The sequence below is a fragment of the Ambystoma mexicanum genome, chromosome 12 (assembly GCF_040938575.1).
Source record: "Ambystoma mexicanum isolate Mex_15411 chromosome 12, UKY_AmexF1_1, whole genome shotgun sequence".
Taxonomy (NCBI): domain Eukaryota; kingdom Metazoa; phylum Chordata; class Amphibia; order Caudata; family Ambystomatidae; genus Ambystoma; species Ambystoma mexicanum.
This window is the reverse complement of record NC_090936.1, coordinates 1,184,827,200-1,184,852,509: the sequence shown is the minus strand read 5'-3', so window position 1 is coordinate 1,184,852,509 and position 25,310 is coordinate 1,184,827,200. Positions and strand designations below refer to the sequence as shown.

Here is a 25,310-nt window from a genome sequence, read left to right as displayed (position 1 = left end):
ACTGGGAGAGAAGCCTAGACCTCCTGGGCAGCGGCAGAGTAAAGATCATGGAGGGCATCCCATATTGCCTGCTTCCCTTTAAAGTTGTTTTCTTTAAGTGGTAGGGCCAGTTTAGAAGTTGGGATTTGCCATAGAACAAGATTTATTATTTTGACGAGCACCTTTCGTTTAGTTTGTTTAGGTAGGGAACTTCCCTATTAGCGGTAGGGTCAGTAAGGCTTTTCTTTGATTTACATAAACTTCCTGTAGCAAAGTATGTCTTCTGGCACGCCACAGTATGGCATAAAGGGGGCTAGACAAAAGAGTAATTTATTCACCATAGGAACCAACAAACTCCTCTCTATGGGCTCCTTTTCAACAACTTATCTGCAACAAACAACCTCTGCAGATGGATAAGAGCCGACAGGCGAAGCAGGGGCAGTGAGTGTGGTGCTTGGCCCGCAGTCTCCGTGTACGTGCGCTTGCTTCAATTTTCAGAGTAAAGGGATTTTTGCACAGTGTAATGCTCTGGTCCTGTCCAGTGTGGGTGTCAACATCCCACAAGTATGACAACCTAACTTTTTGTTAACCGTCCCCTTCAGGAAAGTTTAAAATCCCGTCCTATCAAAGTTGCTAAGAAGCAGTCAAAACCTTGCTCTCTTTTTTGGTGCTTTTTCTTAAAGCCTTGTGTCATCAGATTTGTAGGCGTCTACAAATGGAGAATACACAACTTCATTCTTTAATGACAGGTGATATAAAGCACACATTTTAAATGTTTTTGAATATGCAAAAAGATCCAAATGCATTTGTTTGTAAAGCTAAAATTCTACATCTTCATATGAAATTGTGCATTTAAAACTTTTCTGCAGAACACCCCTGTGACAACAGCACCAGCAGTTCATATGCAAGGCCAGTTTATCAGCTCTAAACCATCCCCATACCCTGCACCATCTTTGCATGTGGATCGAACGAAAAAACCTGGGCAACACTTCATGTGTCTATGGCACTCTTGTAAAAGGTAAATATTTATTTATGTCTAATAATATTTTATACATGCATGATTTAGGAACTTCCACTGAAAGTACTGTTTCCAGTTGATCTCTATGGTTAGTTGTAGTACGTAACCTTACCAGCAACCTCTTCTGCCCCCGCCCCTTGCTATAACCCCCTGGATTCTGACCACCAATACAGTGCTCTGTTTATTTCGAGCTAGATTTGCGCTTCATAAAGACCATGTATACTACAGACAAAGAAAGGAAAGTGTTGTGTTATTACAGGTTTATAATTTGTGTGGTTTATTTTGTTTTAGTTAATTGGAATTAGTTTGCCAACTGGTTGATTTAATCCCTTAACTGCTGAGGGTTTTCACCTCCCAGTGCTGAGCCATTTTTGGGAGATTTCGGTATGTCGCTTTCAATCCCTTGTAACCTTTTTGTTACACGTGATATCTCGTCCACATTTGGCCCCTTTTCTTCCCAGATGTAGGCGGTCATAACGCCACCAGGGAATCCTAGTTTGCTGTAGGGGGGTGGGGGTTGAGAGAAAATAACAAAAAAGAGACACAATTTTGTGTTTTTTCAGAAAATGCCAATATAATGATGTACAAAGAAGCCACTGTTTTTTTTCCTTGTAAGAGCAAGGAACAAATGGTTTGCTGTTCTAAATTAGCCATTTTACAAGCTTTCAAGAACAGGTTGAGTGGAAATAAAAAATATTTTTATGAAATTACCATCAGTTTTGTAAGAGGTAGGCGATTCTTTTTTTTTTCTCCCTTTTTTTTTACAATAGGACATGCATGGACAGAATGGGAGGATGAGGGTAGGAAAGCTGAATGGGGAAGACAGATAGGCATACATTCCTGAAAAGTAGACAAAATTCCAAGTTTAGGAAGTGGTCATTTGCACAGGTCAGGCATATCTTTGTAGGTAAAATGCCCATAGTTTGGGGGGGAAAAAAATGAAACATTGCAGGAAGAAAATGGTAGGTGCTGGACATGTTTGGACCTTTAAGGTAATGGCTTCTGTGGATATTGAGACCCACAAAGCAATGCAACGCTACATTCCCCCGACTCTTCTGTTTAGGAAAGCACACATTTTTCGTAATGTTTCACAAAACAAGTAATACCACAAGCCAAAAACGGAGACATGGTACACAGGATTTTTATGCTGACGGCCTAAACAGACGTACTTAGCATTTGAAAATAAGCAAAACAAATGTAGTGAGGAATGGCAAGCATACATTGTTAGAAAGAGAATAGGCAGACCTTTTGAAGGATAGGTGACTTGTGCCGGTTACAAAAGCGTACAGTACCTAAAGTAGCGACTAAATGTAGTTCACATTTGGGAAATGAAAGGGTTGTGTAACAAAGTGTAGTAGCAAATGTATGAAAACGTTATCAAAACCAAGAGCAAACAACAAATGTCCTACCTTCCCATATACCCACAGGCTTCCCGACAAAAACGGTAGCTCATGTGTGGGTGCACCTACCTGGGCGCAAAGGGAGATTGCTAAACCACTGGTACATCAAACACCCTGGGGAAGACTGGATTTGGCTTTGTGGACAACCCACAGATTTGGGCTTGGGATGTCGCAGCCACCAAGGAAAACTGGGAACCCCATGCATTTTTGAAAAGAAGACACCAGTGGGAATCCACAGAGGTCCGACTTGCGCAAATTGATCTCAAATGTATTACCCACAAAGTCCAGAATTTAGGGAAAAAATCAAAATGTTCAGACATTTGCCACCAGGAATCCACCAAAACACGCTGACAACAGCACATGTCCTACCTACCCACAGGTGTCACGACAACAACGGTACCTCACGTGTGGGTGCACCTACCTGGGTGGAAAAGGAAGTGTTGACCGTCCACAAGTACAGCGGCAGTCGCAGGGTGCCCCGCCAATCCCTACCCGGAGGGTAAATCTCTAACGCAGCGCAGCTAGAGCTCCACGACGGTCAGAGGTGATGCTACAGGCACCGGTCTCCCATGTACATTGATCGCCCCCAAGTCCAGCGCCAGTCCTGGCAGGGTCCCCATTCCTACCCGGAGGGGAAAGCTCTAATGTAGCACAGTTCTAGGAGTACCGCGGGTGATGTCCCCGGCCTTGGGTGGCTGTCTCCCATGTGGGGCGACCATCCCCAAGTGCAGTGTCAGTCCCAGGGAGCCCCAGCAGTCCCCATCCCTTCTCAGAGGGAAATTATGTAACACAGCGCAGCCAGAGTCCCAGGAGGGTAAGGGGTGATGTCCCCTACCTTGGGTGCCAGTCTCCCATTTGGGTGGACAGCCCCCAAGCTAAACGGCTGTCCTGGGGAGCCCCGGCAGGGAACCCCGTCCCTTCCCGCAGGGAAAAGCTGTAACAGGACAATGACAACGAAGCCGGGAGGCAGCACTGCCGGCCGTCCCAGTGCTCTGGCTGGCCTGCTTTACAGCTTTTCCCTCCAGGGAGGGATGGGGGAACCTGCTGGAGCTGCCTGGGACTGCCGCTGGACTTCGGGACAGTCACCCAACATGGGAGACAGGCTCCCAAGCCTGGAGGCAGCACCCCGGGCCGTCCCATGTGTTAAAATTGCTGCAAAAATGGCTATTTACTGCCTTTTTGCCGCAATTTTTTGTGTAGTTTTGCCGCCACCATCCATGTAAAGGATGCGCGGGAAAAACCCCATAACCGCCGGACCCATTATACCATTTAAGGGGAGCGGGGGACACCCCTGCTCCCCTTAAATGGTATAATGCCGTACACTTTTACCAGGTCAAACCACAGCATTTTTGCAGCTATTATTTTTTGTTTTGTTGTAAAGGCGACATTTTTGCAGAGATTTTATTACTGCATACTGACAGGGCTCCCTGGGACTGCTGCTGGACTTTGGTACAGGCCCCCAAACCCAGCGGCAGCACCGCCGGCTCACCCGGAGCTCTGGATGGCCTGCGTTACAGCATTTTCCTCTGGGAAGTGATGGGCCCCCTGCAGGGGCTCCCTGGGACTGCTGCTGAAGTTTGGGGCAATTGACCGACAAGGGAGACAGGCGCACAAGCACGGGGCAGCACCCGCAGGCATCACGGATCCCTGGCTGGCCTGCGTTACAGCTGTTTCCTCCAGGGAGTTATGGGAACCCTGCTGGTGCTCCCAGGGACTGCCGCTGAACTTGGGGATGGTCGACCAACAAGGGAGTCGGGCGCACAAGCTCGGGGCAGCACCCGCGGCCGCCCCAGGTCTCTGCCTTGCCTGCGTTACAGCTTTTCCCTCCAGGGAGGGATTTGCACCTTGCCGGGGCTCACTGGGACCGCCGCTGAACTTGGTGATGGTCCCCCAACATGGGAGACCGGTGCCAAAGGCCGGGGACATCACCCTCGTCCATCCTGGAGTTCTGGCTGCCCTGCGTTACAGGTTTTCCCTCCAGGAGGGATGGGGACCCTGCCGGGGCTCCCTGGGACCGCCGCTGAACTTGGGGATGGTCGACCAACAAGGGAGACAGGTGCCCAAGCCTGGAGACAGCACACCCGGCCGTCTCGGAGCTCTGACAGGCCGGAGTTGCAGCTTTTCCCTCCGGAAAGGGATGGGCACTCTACTGGGACTGCTGCTGGGCTTGGGGATGGTTGCCCAACATGGGAGACAGGTGCCAAAGGCCAGGGATATCGCCCCTGACCATCCTGGAGTTCTGGCTGGCCTGCATTAGTTTTCCCTCCAAGCAGCGATGGGGACCCTGTCGGGGCTCTCTGGGACCGCCTCTTAACTTGGAGACGGTCGACCAACAAGGGAGACATGCGCCCAAGTTCTGAGGCAACGCCCTTGGCCGTCCCGGAGCTCTGGCTGGCCTGCGTTACAGCGTTTCTCTTTAGGAATGGATGGGGACTCTGCCAGGGCTCATTGATACCACCCCTGGACTTGGGGATGGTCGCCCAACATGGAGACAGGCGCCGAAGCTCGAAGGCAACACCCCTGGCCGCCCCAGAGCTCTGGTTGGCCTGGCCTGCATTACAGCTTTTCCCTCTGGGAAAGGACAGGGACCATGCCGGGGCTCACCTGGGACTGCCACTGGACTTGGGGATGGTCAATGTGCCCAAGGCTGGGGGCAGCAGCCCCAATCGTCCTGGAGCACTGGCTCGCCTGCGTTACAGCTTTTCCCTCCGAGAAGGGGTTGGGATGCATCCAGGGCTCAATGGGACCACCGCTGGACTTGGGAATGGTTGACCCACATGAGGGACAGGCACCTAACTCCGGAGACAACACCCCCGACCATCCTGGAGCTCCGACTGGCATGCGTTGCAGTTTTTCCCCACCAGGTAGCCCCGACAGTGTGCCAATCCATCCCCAGAGAGAGATGAGCTGTAAGGCAGCACGGCCAGAGCTCCAGGATGGTCGGGGGTGATGTCCCGGCCCTTGGGCGCCTGTCTCCCTTGTTGGTCGACCACCCCCAAGTGCAGCGGCGGTCCCAAGGAGCCCTGGCAGGGGTCTCCATCCTTCCTCTGAGGGAAAAGCTGGAATGCAGCCCAGTCACAACTCCAGAACAGTTGGGTTGATATTCCGTGCCTTGGGCGCCTGTCTCCCTTGTTGGTCGACCATCCCCCAAGTTCAGCAGCCCCGGCAGGCTCCCCATCCCTCCCCAGAGGGGAAAGCTATAATGTGGCATGGTCAGAGCTCCAGGACGACCGGGGGTGCTGCTGCTGGGCTTGGGTGTCAGCCTTTCCCATGTCGACCGGCCCATCGGCAGTCATGGGGCAACCCAGCGGGGTCCCTTCCCCGGAGGGGAAAAGCTCTAACGTGGCTTGGCCAGAGATCCAGGACGGCCGACGGTGCTGCAACGGGCCAAACACCCCACACTCCTAAAATATTTTCTTTAGTGGCCTAGTGCTCCTTTCTGCTTCCCAGGGGCGGGCAAATTGGGCCAGACCCTCCACTTCCCCCCCTACCCTGCAGGGAAGCAGAAAGGAGGTGCACCTCTTTGGGGTGGGTGGGGGGAGATGTCTGAGAGGGCTGGTCCCCAGGGACTGGGCCAGGTCCCTGATACCCCCAAGTGTGCCTGTAACAGTGTAGTGGAATGTTGTTTAGCCTTCCTTGGGGGAAATGGGGCAGAACAACACCCATCTGCCCCCCAAGAAGGCAAAACAACACTATGCCACTTTTGTGGCTTTTTTGAGGTGTAGGGGTAGTTTGACCGGCACCCCTAAAATTAATTACCTGGTGGTCTAATGCGCCTTTCTGCTACCCAGGGGTGGCAAAATGGAGCCAGGCCCTCACTTTGCATGGGTCCAGCCCCATAATGCCCCCAAGTCTGCTCCAAATATTTGTATTTATTATTTTGCCTTCCTTGGGGGCAAATGGGTGCAGAACAGCTCCCATCTGCCCCCAGAGAAGGCAACACCTGCCCCCTTTCTTTTATTATGTTGGTGGGGGCCTGTTTGGCTTGGGGGGGGCATCCCCAAAACTATTCCCTGGTGGTCCAGTGGGGATTGCCTTTTGGCTTCAGCATGTAAATTAGTTTCCTGATGACGTTGGTGCACGTAGCGTGCGCCAACGTCCTCACAGCAACCCACAGGCACGGAAGGAGAAGTCCTCCCCTTCACTGCCTAGGGATCGGAGGGGTCAAGGGAGCATCGGGGATGACGATCCAACCCCCCCCCCCCACACCCCCCCAGTAAGCAGTGCAGAGGACAAGGTATCTTGTCCCCCGCACTGGAAACGTTTAGCGGAGGACGAGATAGCTCGTCCTACGAAGTGAAGGGATTAATGATTCACAAAAAGCAACATTTAAACTTCCATAAAACAAAAAAATATATAATTGCCTTCTGGTTCATCTAACATGTTATTCTGTGCTTTTCTGTTTAAAGAACATTGAATGTACCTTTTTCCTTTTAATTGTGCAACCTTTCAGTTATTGGATGTTTTCCAAAATGTTCTTGCATGTTGCTCGGAATGACGTGGCACATAGCTCCTACCGATCTCCATCCCTTAATTTAAATGGTTCACGTGCAGTGATGTTCTTAAACCTAATTTGTGAATTCAGAGGGTGCTGTTATTATTTTTATGTTGTATGCTGTTGTGGCAGAATTAAACACTTTGGGGGTTCCGTTGACCTTTTTTGGGGACCTAAACTTTTGCTTTTTGGCCTGATTTCTTTAGGATCTCGTACCTCTTTTTGTGGAGAAAGGAACTTCTACTGAAGTCCCCCTCTCATTGCAACTCTTTCCTAGTATATGGTCATATGGTAGCCCACAGTGCTCCTAGGACATGGGTGCTTTTTTTGTTTGTCAATTTTTATTAGGTAAATTTGTAAACTGGTAATGTAAACATAAAGTATAAACATTTCTGTATTTGAGTCCTTGTGGAGTATTGCAACCTTAAAACTTGATGGAACAAGTTAGTATGATAAATCTGGTACAATTATTTTTGTGAATTAATAGTAAGATGAACAGGGGAAACAAACGAGACAGAGTACACTAGGGAAGTAGAATGAAGGGGTATTGGTGATAAGGAATACATCTTTTTCAGAATTGTTAAGGTATTGAATAAACACATTACATTTTTTGTTAAATGTATGTAAACAGTCAACATAGAATGCACAACATTTTTCAATCCGGTGAGTAGAGCAAATAGAGTTCCACTAGATGGTTGGAAGTATTTTTCCCAATATAAGTAACATTGTGATAAGTAATGCTGATGAATAAAAGTAAATAGTGCAGGTAATTCAATTTGTTTTATAAAAGCATTAACAATAAAGCCAATCATAAGATTAGAGGGTGACAAAGGTTCTTTAAAGTGAAAAATCTTTTGTAGGCACAACCACATGTTTGTCCAAAACTCATGAAGAAATTTACGGTCCAAACTTAAATGAAGAAAATAGGCATTTGGTGCATGACAAGGCCAGCAATAGTTAGGTGAGTTACCTGCCACTTTAGCAATTCTCAGGGTAGTCTGTAAGCCTCCCCCAACTCTATTTTGTCCTTTGGGTGATTTATGTCCCCCTATGTTGGCTTTAGGGGGTAGGCTGGTGGCAGCTGTAATTTAGTTTAGTCTTCACCAGTGGTGCATCATGATTTACTTCATTGGTAACCCAAAATACCTTTTGGTAGCCATTGGGGTGCTAATGTATTTTTTAAGTGCTGCTCTTGGCCGTTTTGTTACTGCCTGCTGGAATATTTTTGTTTTTAAAAGCTACTGCTGAATTTGGAGACCATGGCCATACTGGCTGGGTTTGTGTCTGAACTTTTGCTCCCATTAAGATTTTCGTCTACTCGGCGTCCTTCCTGGGCTGTCCTCTTCTTCACCCTGGTCCTCCTTGTGGGCTGAGATTTTCGTGCTAGGACTGTCTCTGGGCTGTTTTAACACCGGCTTCCCATTGTACTGCTTTGGTCGACTACCTTGATGTGGGAAGAACCCATCCTTTCTCCCATACAGCTATTAGGGCTCCAACCTCTTCTTATCCCCTCCCTGACCCACCTCCAGTGCCTAATGATTTATGACGTCATGGGTCACTTCCACCAGTCTTCGTGGGAATGTGGTCTGCTGTTTGGCTGCACTTTGGCCATTAGAACCATGGACAATTCTTCTTGGCCAGGTTCCTCAGTCTACTAGGAACCATCTCTGCCATTGCTTTCACTTCTGTCTGGTGGGTCCTACTTCTGGGAAGACATATTCTTGCTCTTTTGGGCTGCCTGCATCGACATCGGTCCCAAGGTCAAGCCCCTTTGTGACCAGATCCTTTGATTCGCACTTGGAAAAGCACTGTACTCTAATGTCCTCTAATGATTGTAACGACCAGTATCCTGTATGCTATGGTGGTCTTGTGGTTCTCGCCTGCTTAGCCTAAATAAAGTTCTAAAAAAAGGGAAAGCACTGTACTCGGAATTGTTTGGGCCAGAGCTTTTTTCACAAACCATCACTCTTACTTCTAGGCCCGGAGCAGTATGTTTTTCAAGATACTTGCCCTCAGCTCCCCTGTGGTCCATAGTTAAGTCTTTGCATCTTACATTTTACTACATTCCACCATTTATTTGTGGTGGACCAAATCCTGCTTGCCTCCTTTGTTACAATGTCTATTTCTCCAGAATTGGATCTTTCATGGATTCACATGCTTTTAGAATATTCCATGTCTTCGGGCTGGGAATGTTCTGTAATATTAAAGCAGTTTTATTTAGAAAATGAAAGAAACTGCTGTCACTTTAGTGTGCCCTTGGTGGAGTTTTGGGTCATTTACCCTCAAGCAAATACAGTGCCTCCCATAGCTTTACCACTGGAGGCCATCTTCAGATTCTTTACCACAGGTTTAGAGTTAGGAATCCTCCCCAAAGTCCTCACTTTATTCAATGTTTTCTTCAAGAAATGTTCAATCTACAGCTTGAACTGTTTCGTCATCTGAAAGCTACAGGTAAGTACTTTCTACTGTGGGGTTTTGGAACTTGTACACTGTCTTGGTACTTGCTGATATAAAAACATCCTTGTGGCAAACTGCCGTTGCCTACCTACAACTTTGGCTCCTTTTTTCTGTCTTTTTTCAAAGGCATTACCACAGTAAAGGGGTTTTCACATCTAATCTGCATTGTGCTTATGAAAATCTCTGATTGTAGTAACCATTTGTCTGATCTGCCTTTTATTTTATTTCAAAGATGTTCTCCAGTGAATAGCTTATTATTTCTCAAAGTAGGCCTAGTTAAGGCAAAGCCTTGTCTACCAAATGGCTTAGTCTGAGAGAGGCTCATCTGCAACAGAGCCTGTTAGGCAAAGTTTGAATGCAGTACCCTCTGGGAACACTGCAAGAAACTATGACTACAGGTATAGGCAACCCGACCTTTGGTAAAAGCTTGTACTACACAGGGGAAATGTGAGCAGTAGTAGAGTTAAACAAAGATTCACAGTTACAGGTATTCAAATAAACTTACACTCAAGGTTTCTTGCATTAAAAATTCATTTATTTATCAGTTATAAAGCTGCCTTCAGAAGGGAGCAATAGAATAGTAACAAACAATATACTTCAGTTCTGAGTTTCTGAATCAGACAAGACCCTTTTGGGATGGCCCACAGACACAACCTACATACACCCACAGGTGACTTCAGTAACAAGGGTGCTGGGACATTAATATCTTACTATTGGCATTCAGAACACTCTTAAGTTGGTAAAAGGCAAAGGTTAGTAGAACACAAGGAATTATAAATATTCATAAGCAGGGCAAATATTTCAGATAGCACTTAGAAGAGTCATTCAATTCAAATAGGCTAAGCCAAAGTCAATGGGCAAAAAGTCTTGTATATGATACAGCTTCAGGTAAGCACATGGAAAAGTCTTTACACAAGTTCTTAGGAGTCTTTGATAAAAAGAAGAATCAAATGTAGGGCCACAAGCTGATTAGACATGTAGAAGTTACAAGCACTTCCACAGTAAGAGTTAAGTTCTCTTAGACTTGTTTTACAATAACTTGATAAAGAAGGAAAAGATGCAGCTGTAGACTTCTGTTCCTGTGCAGCTCTGTAGATCTCACTGTCCCTGGGCCTCAGTCGTGGGGACAAGAGGGAAGACGTCGGGGGACTCCTGCACTGCACCAGTACTGTCAAAACTCGCAACTGGCAAACTTTACTTTCAGTGGCTGTTTCGCGTTTCTGCTCCTTATGGTTCAGCAAATGGCAATAAGCGCAGTTCCTGGCTGTCAAGGTGTACTTTCCTCCCTTCTGAGGTCCCACACTCGACTGAGTGGGGTCAGGCTTGGTCAGTCCTGCTTCGTGGGAGTCCGGAGGATCTTCCAAAAGCTTTAGGCCAGCTTACAAGCAACACACACAATCTGGTGTCCTTCTCCCTGGCTCTACGGTTTCCTGCAGCAGCACTGAGGAAATTCCACCAGCTCCGTGATGGGTGTCCCGGTGGTTTACTTGGGAGTTGATTGGTCCCACCAACTCAAAGGGAGAAGTCGTCCTTGCAGGGCTTCTCTGTCTATGCGAACTTGGAAAGTAGTCACTGCAGCCGGGCTCCACCGGGCAAACCAACGGTCGAGGAGTTGCAGCAGGCGTCCTCTTCAAGCACTTCTTCGGTTCCTGCGTCCAGTGGTCAACTCTGCCTTCCAAGCCAAAAGACTTGCCTTTTATTCAGTTCTTTCCCATTCATTCCAGCCTAGCTGTCACTCACCCAGCAGGACAGTCACCACAGAGTGCATTTGGGTCTCCTAGGAGAATAAGCAGGGAGTTCAGGGCACCTCCCTCACTTTCTGCCTACCCTAGACACTCTGGAGCCAGAGGCGGGTTTCACTCCAGAAACCTGCTAAAGGCAAAAAACGAACAAAGAGACCAAACCTGGTTTGGCGCGCAGAGAAAAACTCAAAGGACCTTTCCACAAAGGAAGGAAAAGAAGGGTTATTCAACATTATTAGCAGTGATTTACTTCTTAGCAACACTTCAACACTTTTCAAGGCTTCAGCAGTACAATCCCTAACTATTCAAGAGTTCATCAAAGTCAGTCTAGGATGGGAGCAAAAGTCTTATGCAGCAGCAGAAAAGGCGAAGTTCCTCCGGATACTTTAGTTATTTAAATAAAATACTGTAGTAAGATAACCGTTATTAAGGACCCTGCAAAGAACTCCCTAAAAGAGCACACGCTGTAAATCCTGGGCAAGATGAATGGGTGGACACCCAAAAACCTGGTATCGCACTCCATTCACACTAGAGCAACTATTTGGCTTGTGGTAAATTCTACCTTGAACCCCACAGTACCTTAGCAGCAGCGACTGACCCGGACTCCTGATTAGTCAGTCTGGTGACGAAAGGAAGGACTCTAAATGGGACATCATAGCCGCAGTCGCGATAATGGACTCTCAGCAAGGATTTCTTCGGGCTTCCACGTCTGTATGCGTTTTTGGCACCTTTTTATCAGCTCCAACAGTGAACGGTTACCGCCCGGTTGATCTTACTCGATTCTGCAGCCCTGCACTCTGGTGAGGGGACTTGGATGAGGGGGATCGTGTGTCTAGAGGTCCAACTGAAGCTCACCAAAGGTTCTGGGAGGATTTGTTCATGCAAAGAAATGGGTCAGAGGTCCCCTCGTATTTGTGGTTTTCAGCCCTGGAAGGCCACAGCACCTCATGGGATGGCTTGATCTGCAGTTCCTCTAAAGGCTGGTTGGTCCCACCAGCCAAAGAGAAGGAGGGGGTCCTCTTTTGTAGATCCTCTGTTAAGAAAACGGGTTCAGGACAGCAGTGGTCATTTCATGGTCACTGGAAGGCTCTGCAGACGTCTCTGGTCGCCTTCAGCTTTGGATCTTCTGTTCCAGTGGTGGACTTGCCTTCTGCCTCAGGAATCTCACCTTTTATTTAGTTTCCCCATTCACTCCTCTGCAAACTCTCCTTGCAGTTTACAGAAAGGGGCGGGTGGCTGCCCAATCAGGACAGCAAGCCCCCCCAGTAGGGATTGGTTCCAATCAGGCACATCAGCATACAAAGGAGAGTTTCAGGCTCCTCCCATACTTCTAGTCGTCGCATTCTTGAGTCTAGGCGGGCTACACAAAGGGTCCCCGCCAAAGGCAAAACACTCATTCAGAGGTCTCTTACATACCTCCCACCCACCTTCCCCCGCTTGTCTTCCAGGGGCTAATATATTCAGTGTAGCCAGGTATATAGCGTCCAATGTGTTAGAAGGGGACTGAGGTTAGGCGCCAGAGGGCCGGTCTTTGAGTGGCATTCCCATGCACAGGGCCGCGCCCCTGCATGCTCTACTAAATTTAAAGAAGAAGCTCAATTTTTCACTGCTAAAGGTCCCGGTACTGTCCCCATGTTGGGAGAAGCCCCACAAGAATGGAGGAAAGAGGACTATGGCCTATGAGTACTCTAGTCACTACGGTGAGCAACTTTAATTTTCCATCCGTTTTAAGACAGCCAGTATTTCTTGTTGCGCCTACTCGCCAGCGCAGTCACTTTTGAAGATTTGCCTTCTCTTTGCCTCCATCTTGATCTTTTTTGATACCTTTTGTGTAGTGAATGTGTTTACGAATTTAATACAAATACCTATGATTGCAAACCTTTCTTTCTTCATCCATAAATCTTTCTTAATGTTCAAACGCTGAATAGAACAGCAATCCCACCTCTACTGTTGAATGTGGGTTGAAGGACCATGGAAAAAACGGAGATTAGACAATTGGGAAAAACGTTAGGCAAAGTACTTAAACATATGCATCCACGTTAGCATCTGACTCAAGATAGCAGTGGGCTACAAAGGTATAGACACACCTCCAGGTAATGGATTTGCATTGCTAATATAGGAATGCTTCTTAAGAGGGCTGCTGTTGCAGTTTTTCGATGAAACTTCCAACACTAGAGTTCTTCTCTATCCCTGTTACAGCAGATCTGCATCTTTTTCGGCTTACCTGGTTCTTCTGTGATGCTATGGCTGTCCTTTTTGCATGAAGATCTTCAGCCACATCTGAACCACTCTGGATCACCAGAGCACAATGGCACTTCTGCTGACCTTTCTTCTGTAAATGTGACCCACGGGTTAACTGCTGGCAAGTGCTTATTGATCTCTGATCACTGGGGTTCCCATAATTCATCTGAACGGTGCCCAAGTATAGTAGGATTTGAATTGGGGATGAAAGTATCAAACCTAATCTTAACAAGTCTGTCATTCTAGTCCAACTGGCTCTTTAACAAGTACTTCAACCTCCTGACTAACCACATCCTTATAAAACGACAGCAAAATGAGATTCCAGAAAGCAGGAGACTCCCGTCCCCTGCACACCTTTATCCTGTAGACAACAGGCAATGTTTCAGAATGAGATTTTCATACATGTATCTCAAAACTACTGATCTTTGTCAAAATGCAGTTAATTGTCCAGTTATTGAAATACATTCATGAAGGACTTGTCATTCATCTTTTAATTCCAAAATTCCAAGTTCAAAACCCAACGTGTTTCAGGAGGAAACTCCCTTCTTCAGGGGTTGTCTACAACACAAGTCAAACATACAATTAGTATATAAATGAGAGAATAAAATAACTAAGGCATCAAAATAATTCCAAAGTCAGTCATTCATAACATCGTATTCTTCACAATTGTTTCTAAATGAAATGTGTAGTACAAGTTGAATACTACGTAGTTTGTGGCTGATTTATCACAACATCCTCTTCAAAAAAGCATACTAACTAATCAACCTAATGCACAATGAAGCGTTATTTAAAGCATACTGTCAAAGAGTAAATGGGCAATTTAAGATGCTCGAAAGGTGTAGGGATGCCTAGCACCTTATAGTGATAAACTCATAGTGGCACCCACATATGGTAAGCCAGAATATTTCAAGTACCTGGTGCAACCTTGAAATAATAACATCTCTCTGATACAATACAAACTCACCAGTCTATAAAAGACAGAAGTATAGTGAATAGCTGTGGTACATAGAATAACACCCATGGTGTAAACCCATGGTTAAGGTACCTAGTAAAATCATGAAAATTCACCAAGCTGTATGAAAAAATAGGAACGTAACGCAATGTGAATTCAAAGTTAAAAGGAGCCAACGTCGAGTAAAGGAACACCCGTGATGGAGCCCAACAGTAAAAAGGCCTGGTAAATCGATGTGAATGCCAATCATACATACAATTTACATGAAGAAATAAGAACACAACCAAATGTGGCCTACGCCGATGATTTGGTCATTTTTTACCAAACTTTGATAGGATATGACAAAGTATGAGGACACTTGAAGCCTACATTTAGGTGAACGATTTAGAAATAAATTGCCCAAAATAAAAGATTATTACTTTCTCAAAGAAAAATAATAGAGAACCATGTAAGGAGTTGATGGAGACTGTGTATCAATTAGTGTATGTGGGTTTGTGTATGTGTCCATGGGGCACACTATCACAGACTAAGTTCCAGGTGTCATGTTTGCTGTACAGAAAATAGAATAAGCCTGAAGTATGGTTGATATTCTTTTTATAATGCTACTTAATTTATTCAAGGCCAATGTGGTGCCCTATTCATGAAACAGGGAAGAAAGTTTACATCTTGGAGATTAGCACATTTGGAACAGATTGGAAGGATTGAACTTGCTTTAAGTATTGTCCTTGCTGAACTGTGTGCCTATCGATGAACTGCAGAATGAGTTGGGATAACGTCATCTATATGCCTTGATTAAATGGAAACTGTTAACATTATACAGGAAGATCATCAGCCAATCCTTAATTCCACATGTTTGGCTTTAACAATACTTGTAGAAAGTTGCAACAATGTATACACATGGGTAAATTGTGAATCGATATGGACCGATTTTAACTAGAGGATAGAATTACTATCCGCTAACTATGTAAGATCCCTTAAGATCGATGCCTCAAAGATCTTTTGGTCAGCGCCTAGTACCATAATGGGCCGATAATTGAGAGGGTCCAATCTATCTCCCTTCTTAAAGACGGTTACTACATGCTCATGATGCCAAGTGCTTGGGAACTTTTGCTCCCTTAAGATGTTCTTGCGAGGAAAAAAAAAGGTTTGCCCATTGCTTGGATTCCGCTTTAAAGATTCTATTGCGCCCGGGAGTTGTTACTTTTCATAATAAGATTTCTGAGGCTTGTGGAATATGCTTAGATCACATGATGTGTATAGGCCGACATCTAGTGGAAGCTGCAGAGTATTACAGTTGTTGTTTTCGAAACTCGAAAAGGTACGTCGACAGGGCGTGCCAGTAATACCATCCCTAGTGTGACGTCCACTGTACCCATGATCCCTCACGCGTCGAGATCCCTCAGATTGTTTTTTTCCGCCATGCTAGACGGACGCGTATAGCGGAGTTCCTTTCGGCGATAAGCCATTGACTTAGTATAATTACAATAGTTTTTCTTTCTATCCTTTCATCGACCTCCGTAACACCACGCTGAGGAAAGAGAAATAATGCCGCTGTCGGAGACCATCGCGACGGACCGTACGGCCTTGGAAGACTGTTCGGGCTTCGGCCCGGACAGTAGTGAGAGAGGGGGGAGGCCATTGTTAGGAAGCCATTTTAGAATGCATATTCTCCCCTTCCTACACTTTGTTCACCCGGCTGCCATCTCCTTAACCCAGAATTATGGAAAACACTCCATTTAAGTTTTACCCTAAGTGTAACCGTAAATTCCCCTGGGTGGACAAACATTTAGTTTGCAACTTGTGTCTCCCGAGAGACCACGTTGAAACGGTTTGTCGAGCGTGCAGGCTCTTCAAACCTAAGACGTTGAAGGACCGTTCCACTAAGTGTTGGGTCCACTACGCCAGGCAACTCGATGCCATGGAGGCCGAGAGAACCTTCAGCGATAGCAGCGACGCTGCACTTTCGGACGGCTAAGGCACCAGAGTGTCTTCAGCTACCCAAATGCAGGACCCGACCCCGTAGGACAGGCCGGCGGCCATGTTGAGGGGAATACACCCGGCGGCGGCAGCGCTACAAAAGCACACACCATAAAACACATAAGCCCCAGTCGACATTGACAGATGAGTCGAATACTCAACAACGTTCGACACCCCGTGAACGGTCCACTGATCCTCGATCCTCTGGGCAATCTCGTTCAAGATCGCCACACTACAGAGCTAAGACGTCGAAAGAGAGCAAGGGTGTCGCACGAAAAACACCCTCCGAAGGTCGTTTGTCCGTGGACGAAGCTTCGGCCACCTCTTCATCTAGTAAAACATCAGGCCCCAAAAAGTCTGTTACATACTCCTCTGGGCCCCAGGGTGGGGAAACACACCATAAAAAATCCTCTATGACCCCTCAAAGGTAAAAGAGTCCTACTGGGGACAGGTCTTCACAAAAGGGAATTTTATCCAAGCCCATTGAGAAACCTAAAGGCTCTAAGCTAAAGCTTATACCTCCTACTAATGAAGATATGGGTATTCCCGACATTGTAATCCCAAGTTCAAAGGAATGGCCTTCGCAGGATATCGACAGAGTTATGCGAAGAATGACCTTTGCGAATTTCTTTGAAAAGAATCAAGATTACTATCAAGGTTTTCAGTCCACCCCTCCTACCTCAGCCCCTTCTGGCTCTCAACCCTCTTCTAAGAAGGCTCGCTTTGATGTCCCAGCTCAGGGCAGAATTATAGATCTATATGACCCTGAAATAGATCCAGAAGACCAGGATGATCTTTCATTTGTGGAAACATCTGACCCTCAACTTATTGATGAGGACACAGACGAACTTTATTATGGGGACGATGAGGACCCAGACCAGGAGGCGAACATGTATTCCATAGATTCTCCTATTAATCAGGACCCTCCAGTGGTAGATTCCCCTGTAGACAATCCACCCCTCCTCAAAGTCTTACCCAAAGCGGCAGAACACTTCTGTATTGACGCACAGGAGGTACAGGAAGACAGAGACTTCGCTGAACAATTATTGAGAGACAAAAAGGCAGTAGGGCAATTTATCCCACTGCTAAAATCTGTGCAACGTAGAATCCAGCCTCCTTTGGAGGCACCTTCAGACCCCTTATACATAAGAGGCCAGTTAAAACCAGACTCTTTGGTGGTGACCGCCACACGAAAGAGAGCAGGCACACCCCTTGCTTCCTCCGAGGCTCCTCCGGATAAGGAGAGCAAGAAAATATATGCAATGGGCAGAAATGTCGCCTCTTCTGCAGCCTACCAGCCAAGAATTGCTAATAATGCCACTCTTCTGGCAAGTTACAACTGCCATAAGTGGGAGCAGGTTTCCGCGTTACTCTCATCTGCACCTGAGCCACTTAAGACTCAACTAGCTCAGGTGGCAGCAGATGGAAGAGCTGTGTCTACTTGTCTCCTCAAGTCAAATTTCGACGCGGCAGACAAAGCAGGGAGAGTTATCGCAGAAGGCACTATTATAAAAAGGCACGCATGGCTTCGCCAATCAGGCTTCAGGCCAGAAATACAGGCTACCCTAATAAATATGCCAGTGGAACCTGATGTGCTCCTCGGCAAAGCTGTATAAGATGCACTTAGGACAGCAAATGATGAGTATGACACTCTAGAATCCTTAGGTCAGCTCACAAACAAGCCCATGGGGCAAAGAGGTAACAGAAATTTTCACTGCTTTCAGGGCCAAAATTCTCAGAGGGGATCAGGATACAACCAAGGCCAAGGTTCCTATGGCAGCAACCAAGGACAAGCCTTTCAGGGCTATCCACGTAGAGGTCATGGTACTCTGGGCAGGGGCCCAGCTCGAGGTGGCACCCCACCTCAGAGCAAGTGACATTCCGCTCCAGGTACCCCCCATGCATCTCCCGGAGGACAACGCATTTCCAACTTCATCCACGCATGGGAGGGTATCACCTCGGACAGATGGGTGCTGTCCACAGTAGCAGGGTGGCTACTGCATAGAACTACTTCAACGTCCTCGCGACCATCCCCCGAGACAAAAGGTCCACTCAGAGGAACATCAGCAGATCCTTCTAGAAGAAATAACAGCGCTTCTCTTAAAGGACGCCATAGAAGTGGTCCCAGCCAACCAGGTAAACCGGGGTATTTATTCAACTTACTTCGTTGTGCCAAATAGAAATGTAACTATGCGCCCAGTATTAGATTTGCGGCCTGCAAACAAGTATGTCAAGCCACAAAAGTTCTGCATGACTACGCTACAAGAGGTAATCCCGCTTCTAAAAAAGGGGGATTACATGGCAACACTGGATATGAAAGATGCCTATTTTCATATTTCAATGTTCCCAACGCACAGAAGATTCTTGCTTTTCAAGATAGCGAACCAGCACTACCAATTCAAGATGCTGCCCTTTGGAATAGCCTCGTCCCCAAGGGTATTCACCAAGGTACTGGCGGTGGTGGCAGTGCACCTGCGCAGGGTTACAATCCCAGTGTACCCTTACTTGGACGACTGGCTCATAACAGGGGAATCACCTCTGATTTGCAGACAAAACATCCAAACAACTATCAACCTCCTCTTTCAATTGGGCTTCTCAATCAGCTAGAAAAAATCAAGCCTGGTGCCAAGCACTTCCAAACAGTTCCTAGGAGCTATCCTAAAAACAGAGGAAGGATTGGTCTTTCCCTCAGAGGAGAGAATAAGGAATTTGTTACTGCAAATACCACACGATCAGGCCGGCCGCCAGATAAGGGTGTGCAAAGCGATGCGTTTAATAAGCATAATGGCATCTTGCATATACCTGGTTCCTCACGCACCTGCGTCCCATACAGGAGTGGTTGTCGAAACAATGGTCTCAGGCAAGCGGTCAGTGGGACGATCTAGTGGTCATTTCGCCAACATTGGTACTTCGCTTGTTGACGAGAGAAAACATGATGAGGGGGAAACCTTTCTATGACCCACAGATACAAGCAGTGCACACAACAGACACCTCACTGGCAGGGTGGGGGGGGGGGGCTCACTACCTTCACCACACAGCCCAGGCTCTGTGGTCTCACACGGCAGCTTAGAACCACATCAACATGTTGGAACTTCTGGCAGTATTGAAAGCCCTCCAGGCGTTCAAACCCCATTTAACAAACCAGACGGACAGCACCACAGCGATGTTTTATATCAACAAACAGGGGGGGGGTATGTGCTCTCCAAATCTATCCAGACTTGCACAGAAAATCTGGAAATGGGCACTCAGACGGAAAATGTTCCTGTCATCACAACATGTTCCAGGGGAACTCAACGCTCTAGCACTCATTGAGCAGAGATCACCTACAAGAGGAACACGGGTGGCGTCTACACGAAGAAGTCTTAGAACACCTCTTCTCTCAATGGGGATTTCCATCTATAGACTTATTTGCCACAAGCGAAAATTGTCAATGCCCAGACTTCGCGTCCAGGTTCCCCCAGTCAGGCTCCAAGGGGAACGCCCTATGGATGAACTAGTCAGGGAAGTTTGCTTACGCTTTACATCGTCCTCCCCCACCCCCTCACCCCCCCTGACTCCTGTGGAAAGTGGTGAACAAATTACACAAAGAACCAATGACACTGATCCTTGTTGCTCCTATGTGGGCAAGACAACCGCGGTATACACATCTGCGCAGACTGGCGATGTGCGACCCCATCAAACTCCTGTGCCAGTACAACCTACTCAACCAGCACGGAGGACTAACAGTGCCCCCACAACCACACACTATGAACTTGCCAGCATGGCTCCTGAAGTCATAGAGTTCGGACATCTCAATCTACCACAGAGATGTATGGATATCTTGAAAGAGTCAATAAAACCGAGCACTAGACACTGTTACTATGATAAATGGAAACGATTCATAATTTGGTGCCAGAATAAGCAAATGAACCATGTTGATTGTACTCCTCCAAACATTCTAACCAAATGTTCCACTTACTGGATGCAGTGTTAGTGTTTAACTCACCAAAAGTACACCTGGCGGCTTTGTCAGCCTATACCACTTCCCATAACAAGGTCTCATTGTGGAAGGCACCAGTCATCAAAGCATTTATGGAAGGGGTAAAGAGACTACACCCTCGAATTTCTAACCCGCCGCCAGGTTTGGACCTTAATGTGGTACTCACTAAGCTCATGGGACCACCCTTTGAGTCTATGCACAAGTCTAGTCTCAAACACCTGACTTACAAGACTGCCTTCTTAGTAGCCATCATTTCCATAAGAAGGATCAGTGAAATCCAAGCTCTGTCAGCGCAGGATCCTTTCTTTTACTATACATAAGGACAAACTGGTTTTACGCACTCAACCTAGATTCTCACCTAAATTAATTTCCAAAATCCATGTAAACCAGTCTATGGAGCTACCGGTTTTCTTCCAGGATCCCAAAAGCTCTGCACACTAGATTTGAGGAGGGCGGTCCTCTACTATGTAGACAAAACCAGACCGCTAAGAAAAACAGATCAACTGTTTGTCTCCGTAGCGCCAGGCATAGAAGGAGGTCGCATCTCTAAGAATGCCATCTCCATTTGGATAGTCAGATGTGTCCAACTGTGCTATTCCCTATCAAATAAGACACTGCCTTTTACGCCAAGGGCCCACTCCACAAGAGGTACTGGAGCCACTCTGGCTTTCATTGCAAATGTCCCCTTAGACAGTATTTGCAAAGCAGCTACATGGAGCTCTATTCATACTTTCACTCAGCACTACTGCATTGACACTCATTCCAAGACAGATACACAAGTGGGACAAGTGGTTCTAAAACATTTATTTGCTCATGAACCTTCTCACATCCCACCTCCTTCTTCCACTGCTCGCTAATCTAAGCACAGCATGTGATCTAAGCAGATTCCACAAGCCTCAGAAGGGATACATTATTCACCGTAATCGTATTTCTGATGCTTTTATCTGCTTAGAATCACATGCAACCCACCCTGCCTCCCCTCGGAGAGAAGGTGCATGGATGCTTATGAGCTTGTATCCTGCTTGGATACAACTGTACTCCCGCTACACCTCGTGCTACCTCATGTCAGAAAAATATCAATCTGAGGGACCTCGACGTGTTGGGGATCATGGGTACAGTGGACGTCACACTAGGGATAGTATAACTGGCACGCCCTGTCAACGTCCCTTCTCCAGCATGGGGTCTGGCATGGATTCACATGCTCATGAATATTCCCCGTCGTCAGGCTGGGAATCCTCGGTAAAAATCAGTATCAGTTTAGTTTCTGATCTGTCTTTCTTAGTAGTAACCAATCACTGATCTCTGGGTCATACTGCCCCCAGCCAATGACTGCCCTCTCCCTAAGCCCCGCCTCTGGCAGCCATCCTCAGATTTTTACTGCACGCTCAAGTGTTGGGAGTCCTCGTGTTTAGCTCTCGAGTTTTTTACTGCGTTTTCACGTTTTTTCAGGAGATTTTCTCATTTTTTCGGTTTAATCAAGCCTCAAGCTCCACCGTTTCTACTTCCGATAACGGGGACCCGTTTCAGAATTCTTCTACGCCCCTCAAGGGTGAAGTTTTCGTCGAGTTTATACTTCTTGGAGGATTCCGGAAGATCTGCGGCCTACCTCAATGGGACATGGCCCAAGACAAGGGAAGCTCGACGCTTGGATCCAAGCTGTTCAGGTGCTGCCCTGGATTCGGATTACAGAACGTTTTCAAGGAGGACGAGCATTCGCAATGTCTCTACTGCCTTCACGAGGACAAGACGCACGTGGAGAAAGACTCTGCGTTCTGCAAGAACTTTTCGGAACGGACTAAACAGGATTGTCGTTCCCGCCTCGCCGCCTGGCTGGAGAAGGGCACAGCAGGTGATAAGGCGAAGAAGAAGTCTGAGCGGGCTTCTAAGTCCTGTGAGGGTGCCCCGGCACGGGGGCCCAACAGAAGGCCAAGCACCGCGAGTCCGCGGGCACCGGGAGCGCCGAAAGGTCGGGCTCTTCGGTTGCCAAGCAGGGCGCTACTTCCCCAGCACGTTTGACCACGAGCCAGCGCTCTGGTTCGGGGAAGAGTAAGTCAGAGAACCCGGGTAGGCCGCTGGAGCGGACCCGGTCCATCTCGAAAGGGGGAGCGAAGCGCTGACCCTCCCCCCAAGGCGAAGGTCCAGGACGCACCTAAGGTGGTGAGGGCTTTGATCCACCCGGCAAAGGCCTCTACCGAAGTGGTCGCTGCGACCCTGGCGAAGCCGGCTGAGACTATGCCCGTGGAAACGCCCTCCAGGCCCAGAGCATCCCTGCCACCGCGGAGGGATTCCTCTTTCCAGCCCATTGCTAAAACGCTGTGAAGCCCCTGGCTGAAAAAGAGGGGGGGCGGTGGCCATTACAGACTCGGAATCAGCCTCTGAGGAGGAACTGGTAGAAACCGAGAAGGGCCTCAACGAGAGGTCCTTGGGCCTCAACAAGAGGTTCATAGGCCTCAACGAGAGGTTCGAGAAGGTTTGATCCCAGGGGGCGGTCCCTGCTGACATGATCGAAGATAGCGACGACGAACAGGGCCCAGTGGAGCGGCCATCCTGTCCGTCGCAGCCATTGCCCGAGCCCCAGATAGCTCGGCGGCCATTTTGTTGGCAATCCAATCCTTATGCCCCGAGATAAGAACGAGATTACCACGGACCCCGACGGAGGAACCAGAACCAGGCCCGTCGGGAAGCCCTCCGAACAAGCAGAGGAGAGTCCACCCCGCTCCGCCCTTCGTGCCTGCGAGACCGGTGGACCCCTCGTCCCCCTCGCCGGACCCTAGAGAGGAAACGGCGATGGATACAGCGACAAGGACGGACGATGGCGGCGATGAGACAGCGGACATCCCGTTGTAACCCATTCCACACCCCCCCACCCCCGCGGGCGTCTCCAGCCGACGAAATCGGCTCCTTCCAAGCGATAACCAGGGCATCCGAGCTCTTCCAGCTCTGCCCTGAAGAACAGAAAAAGGAGGGGTTTCTGTACCAACGACGAGAGGCCAAGAGGAAGACAGTCCTCGCGGTGCCTTTACTCGACATCTGGGACGAGGGGCTTGCTGTCCTCAAGAACCCTTCCATGACACCAGCCAAGAGGGACAGGTACGAGAAGAAGTACCAAGTCCCTGATGCCGCCCCCTTGTGCCTCAGGGCCCAGCCCACGCCGGACTCTGTCGTCTCGGCAGCGGCTAAGAAGAAGGCAGCGGGTGCAGCGGCTTCCACTTCCTCGCCGGACAGCGAGGGCAAGAAGTTGGACTCTATGGGACGACGAGTCATCTCGTCGGGGCGACGACGATTAAGGCTGCCAATGCCTTAGCGATCGTGGCCCGCTACGACAGGGAGCTCTGGTTCAAGATGGCTCCCCTGCTAGACTTCCTGCCTGATGACAAAAGGGCGGAGGCCCTAGAAATTCTGCAGGAAGGTGAGGTGGCGTTGGATCACGCCATAACGGTGGCAACGGACATTGCCGATACCAGATTTCGCCAACTGGGCAAAGGAGTTTGTCTCCGACGACGAGGATGACTCAAGGCGACAGACTTTCGCCAGGACGTCCAGACCAGGGTGTTGGACATGCCGTTCGACAGCAACAACCTTTTTGGTAAGGCGGTGGATGAGTCCCTACAGGCCATCAAGACCGACTCAGAGACGGCCCTGGCCCTGGGGGTGCTTCAACAGCGACAGCCCTTTCGGAGCTCTGGAGGCAGACAGGGTGCCTCCAAAGGATCCAGCGGTGGCACCTCCACTTACCGCCAGGCGGCCCGCTCCTCTTCCCAGGAGGCCTACAGAGGTCGCGGCAAGCAAGGGGGTTCCTGCCGCCGTCGCCAAGGCGGCAATGCTGCCTCCAAGCTAGACTGACCCGGCCGGGTTGTCGGGTCCCCACGAAAGCACCCCGGTGGGAGGCCGGCTGACAAAGTTCGTCAGCGTGTGGGAGTCCATCTCCACCGACCGTTGGGTGCTGGACACCCTGGCCAACGGGCACTCGCTGGAATTCCAAAAGAAGTGCCCTCGCATTCCTCCCGTGGCATGGAAGGAGAATCACGTTGCTCAACTACTGTTGGAGGTAAAGGCGATGCTCAAGAAAGGTGCCATTGAGCTCGTCCCCAGAGGGCTCCGGAGTGTACTCAAGGTACTGCCTCGTCAAGAAGAAGACAGGCAGTTGGCGCACCATCCTGGACCTACGCCGCTTAAACAAGTACATCAAGGCACAGAAATTCAGGATGGTCACCCTCCAGCACGTGCTGGGACAGCTGGAGGAAGGCGGCTTCCTATCGTCTTTGGACCTGGAGGATGCTTACTTCCACATCCCTATTCTAAAAAGGCACCGGAAGTTCCTCAGGTTCGTGCTTCAGGGACGCCGCTACCAATTCAGGGCACTACCGTTCGGATTAAAGTCGGCACCCAGGGTTTTCACCAAGTGCCTGGCACCAGTGGCGGCGTGTCTGTGTCTGCAGGGGATCCACGTTTACCCCTACCTGGATGACTGCCTAATCTGGGCAAGGACAAGGGAGCTCGCCGTCAAACACACGGCGAGGACCGTCCGGTTGCTCACGGAGCTGAGGTTCGCCATCAACTACCCCAAATCCCACCTGGTTCCATCGCAGATAGCACTGTTTCTGGGAGCGAAGCTCGATACAGTGGGGCAATTGGCCTCCCCCTCAGAGGAGAGGCCCAAGACCATCCTGGGCAAGGTGCGGCGCCTGCTAGCCACGGACGTGGCCAGGGTGAGGTCCATCAAGTCCCTCCTCTGGATGATGTCCTCATGCATCTATCTTGTACCCCTTTGCAGATTTTGGATGCGTCCACTGCAGGAGTTCCTCGATGCCCACTGGCTTCAGGCGAGAGGCTGTTTCGAGGACAGGATCCCTCTCGACCAGGAGTTCCGTCGGGCGAAGTTATGGTGGGGCATCCATGCTCACCTCACGACAGGCACGGAATTTCAAATCCCGGCGTTTCAGGAGACTGTGATGACGGATGCCTCTCTGGAGGGTTGGGGGGCCCACACCGGGGACCTCCAAGCAAGAGGCCTTTGGCTCCCGGAGGAGAGGTATCTCCACATCAGCATTCTAGAGCTCCGAGCAGTGT

General features: G+C 48.7%; 1 protein-coding gene across 1 annotated transcript in view; it reads left to right on the top strand.

Moving 5' to 3' along the window:
* Positions 1 to 25,310, top strand: part of ARID2 (AT-rich interaction domain 2) — a 1,843,885-nt gene that overhangs the window by 1,720,416 nt on the left and 98,159 nt on the right. The window contains exon 16 of the mRNA XM_069629837.1: positions 849 to 997. Within this exon, the coding sequence (XP_069485938.1) occupies positions 849 to 997 (149 nt within the window). The remainder of the gene's footprint in view (positions 1 to 848; positions 998 to 25,310) is intronic.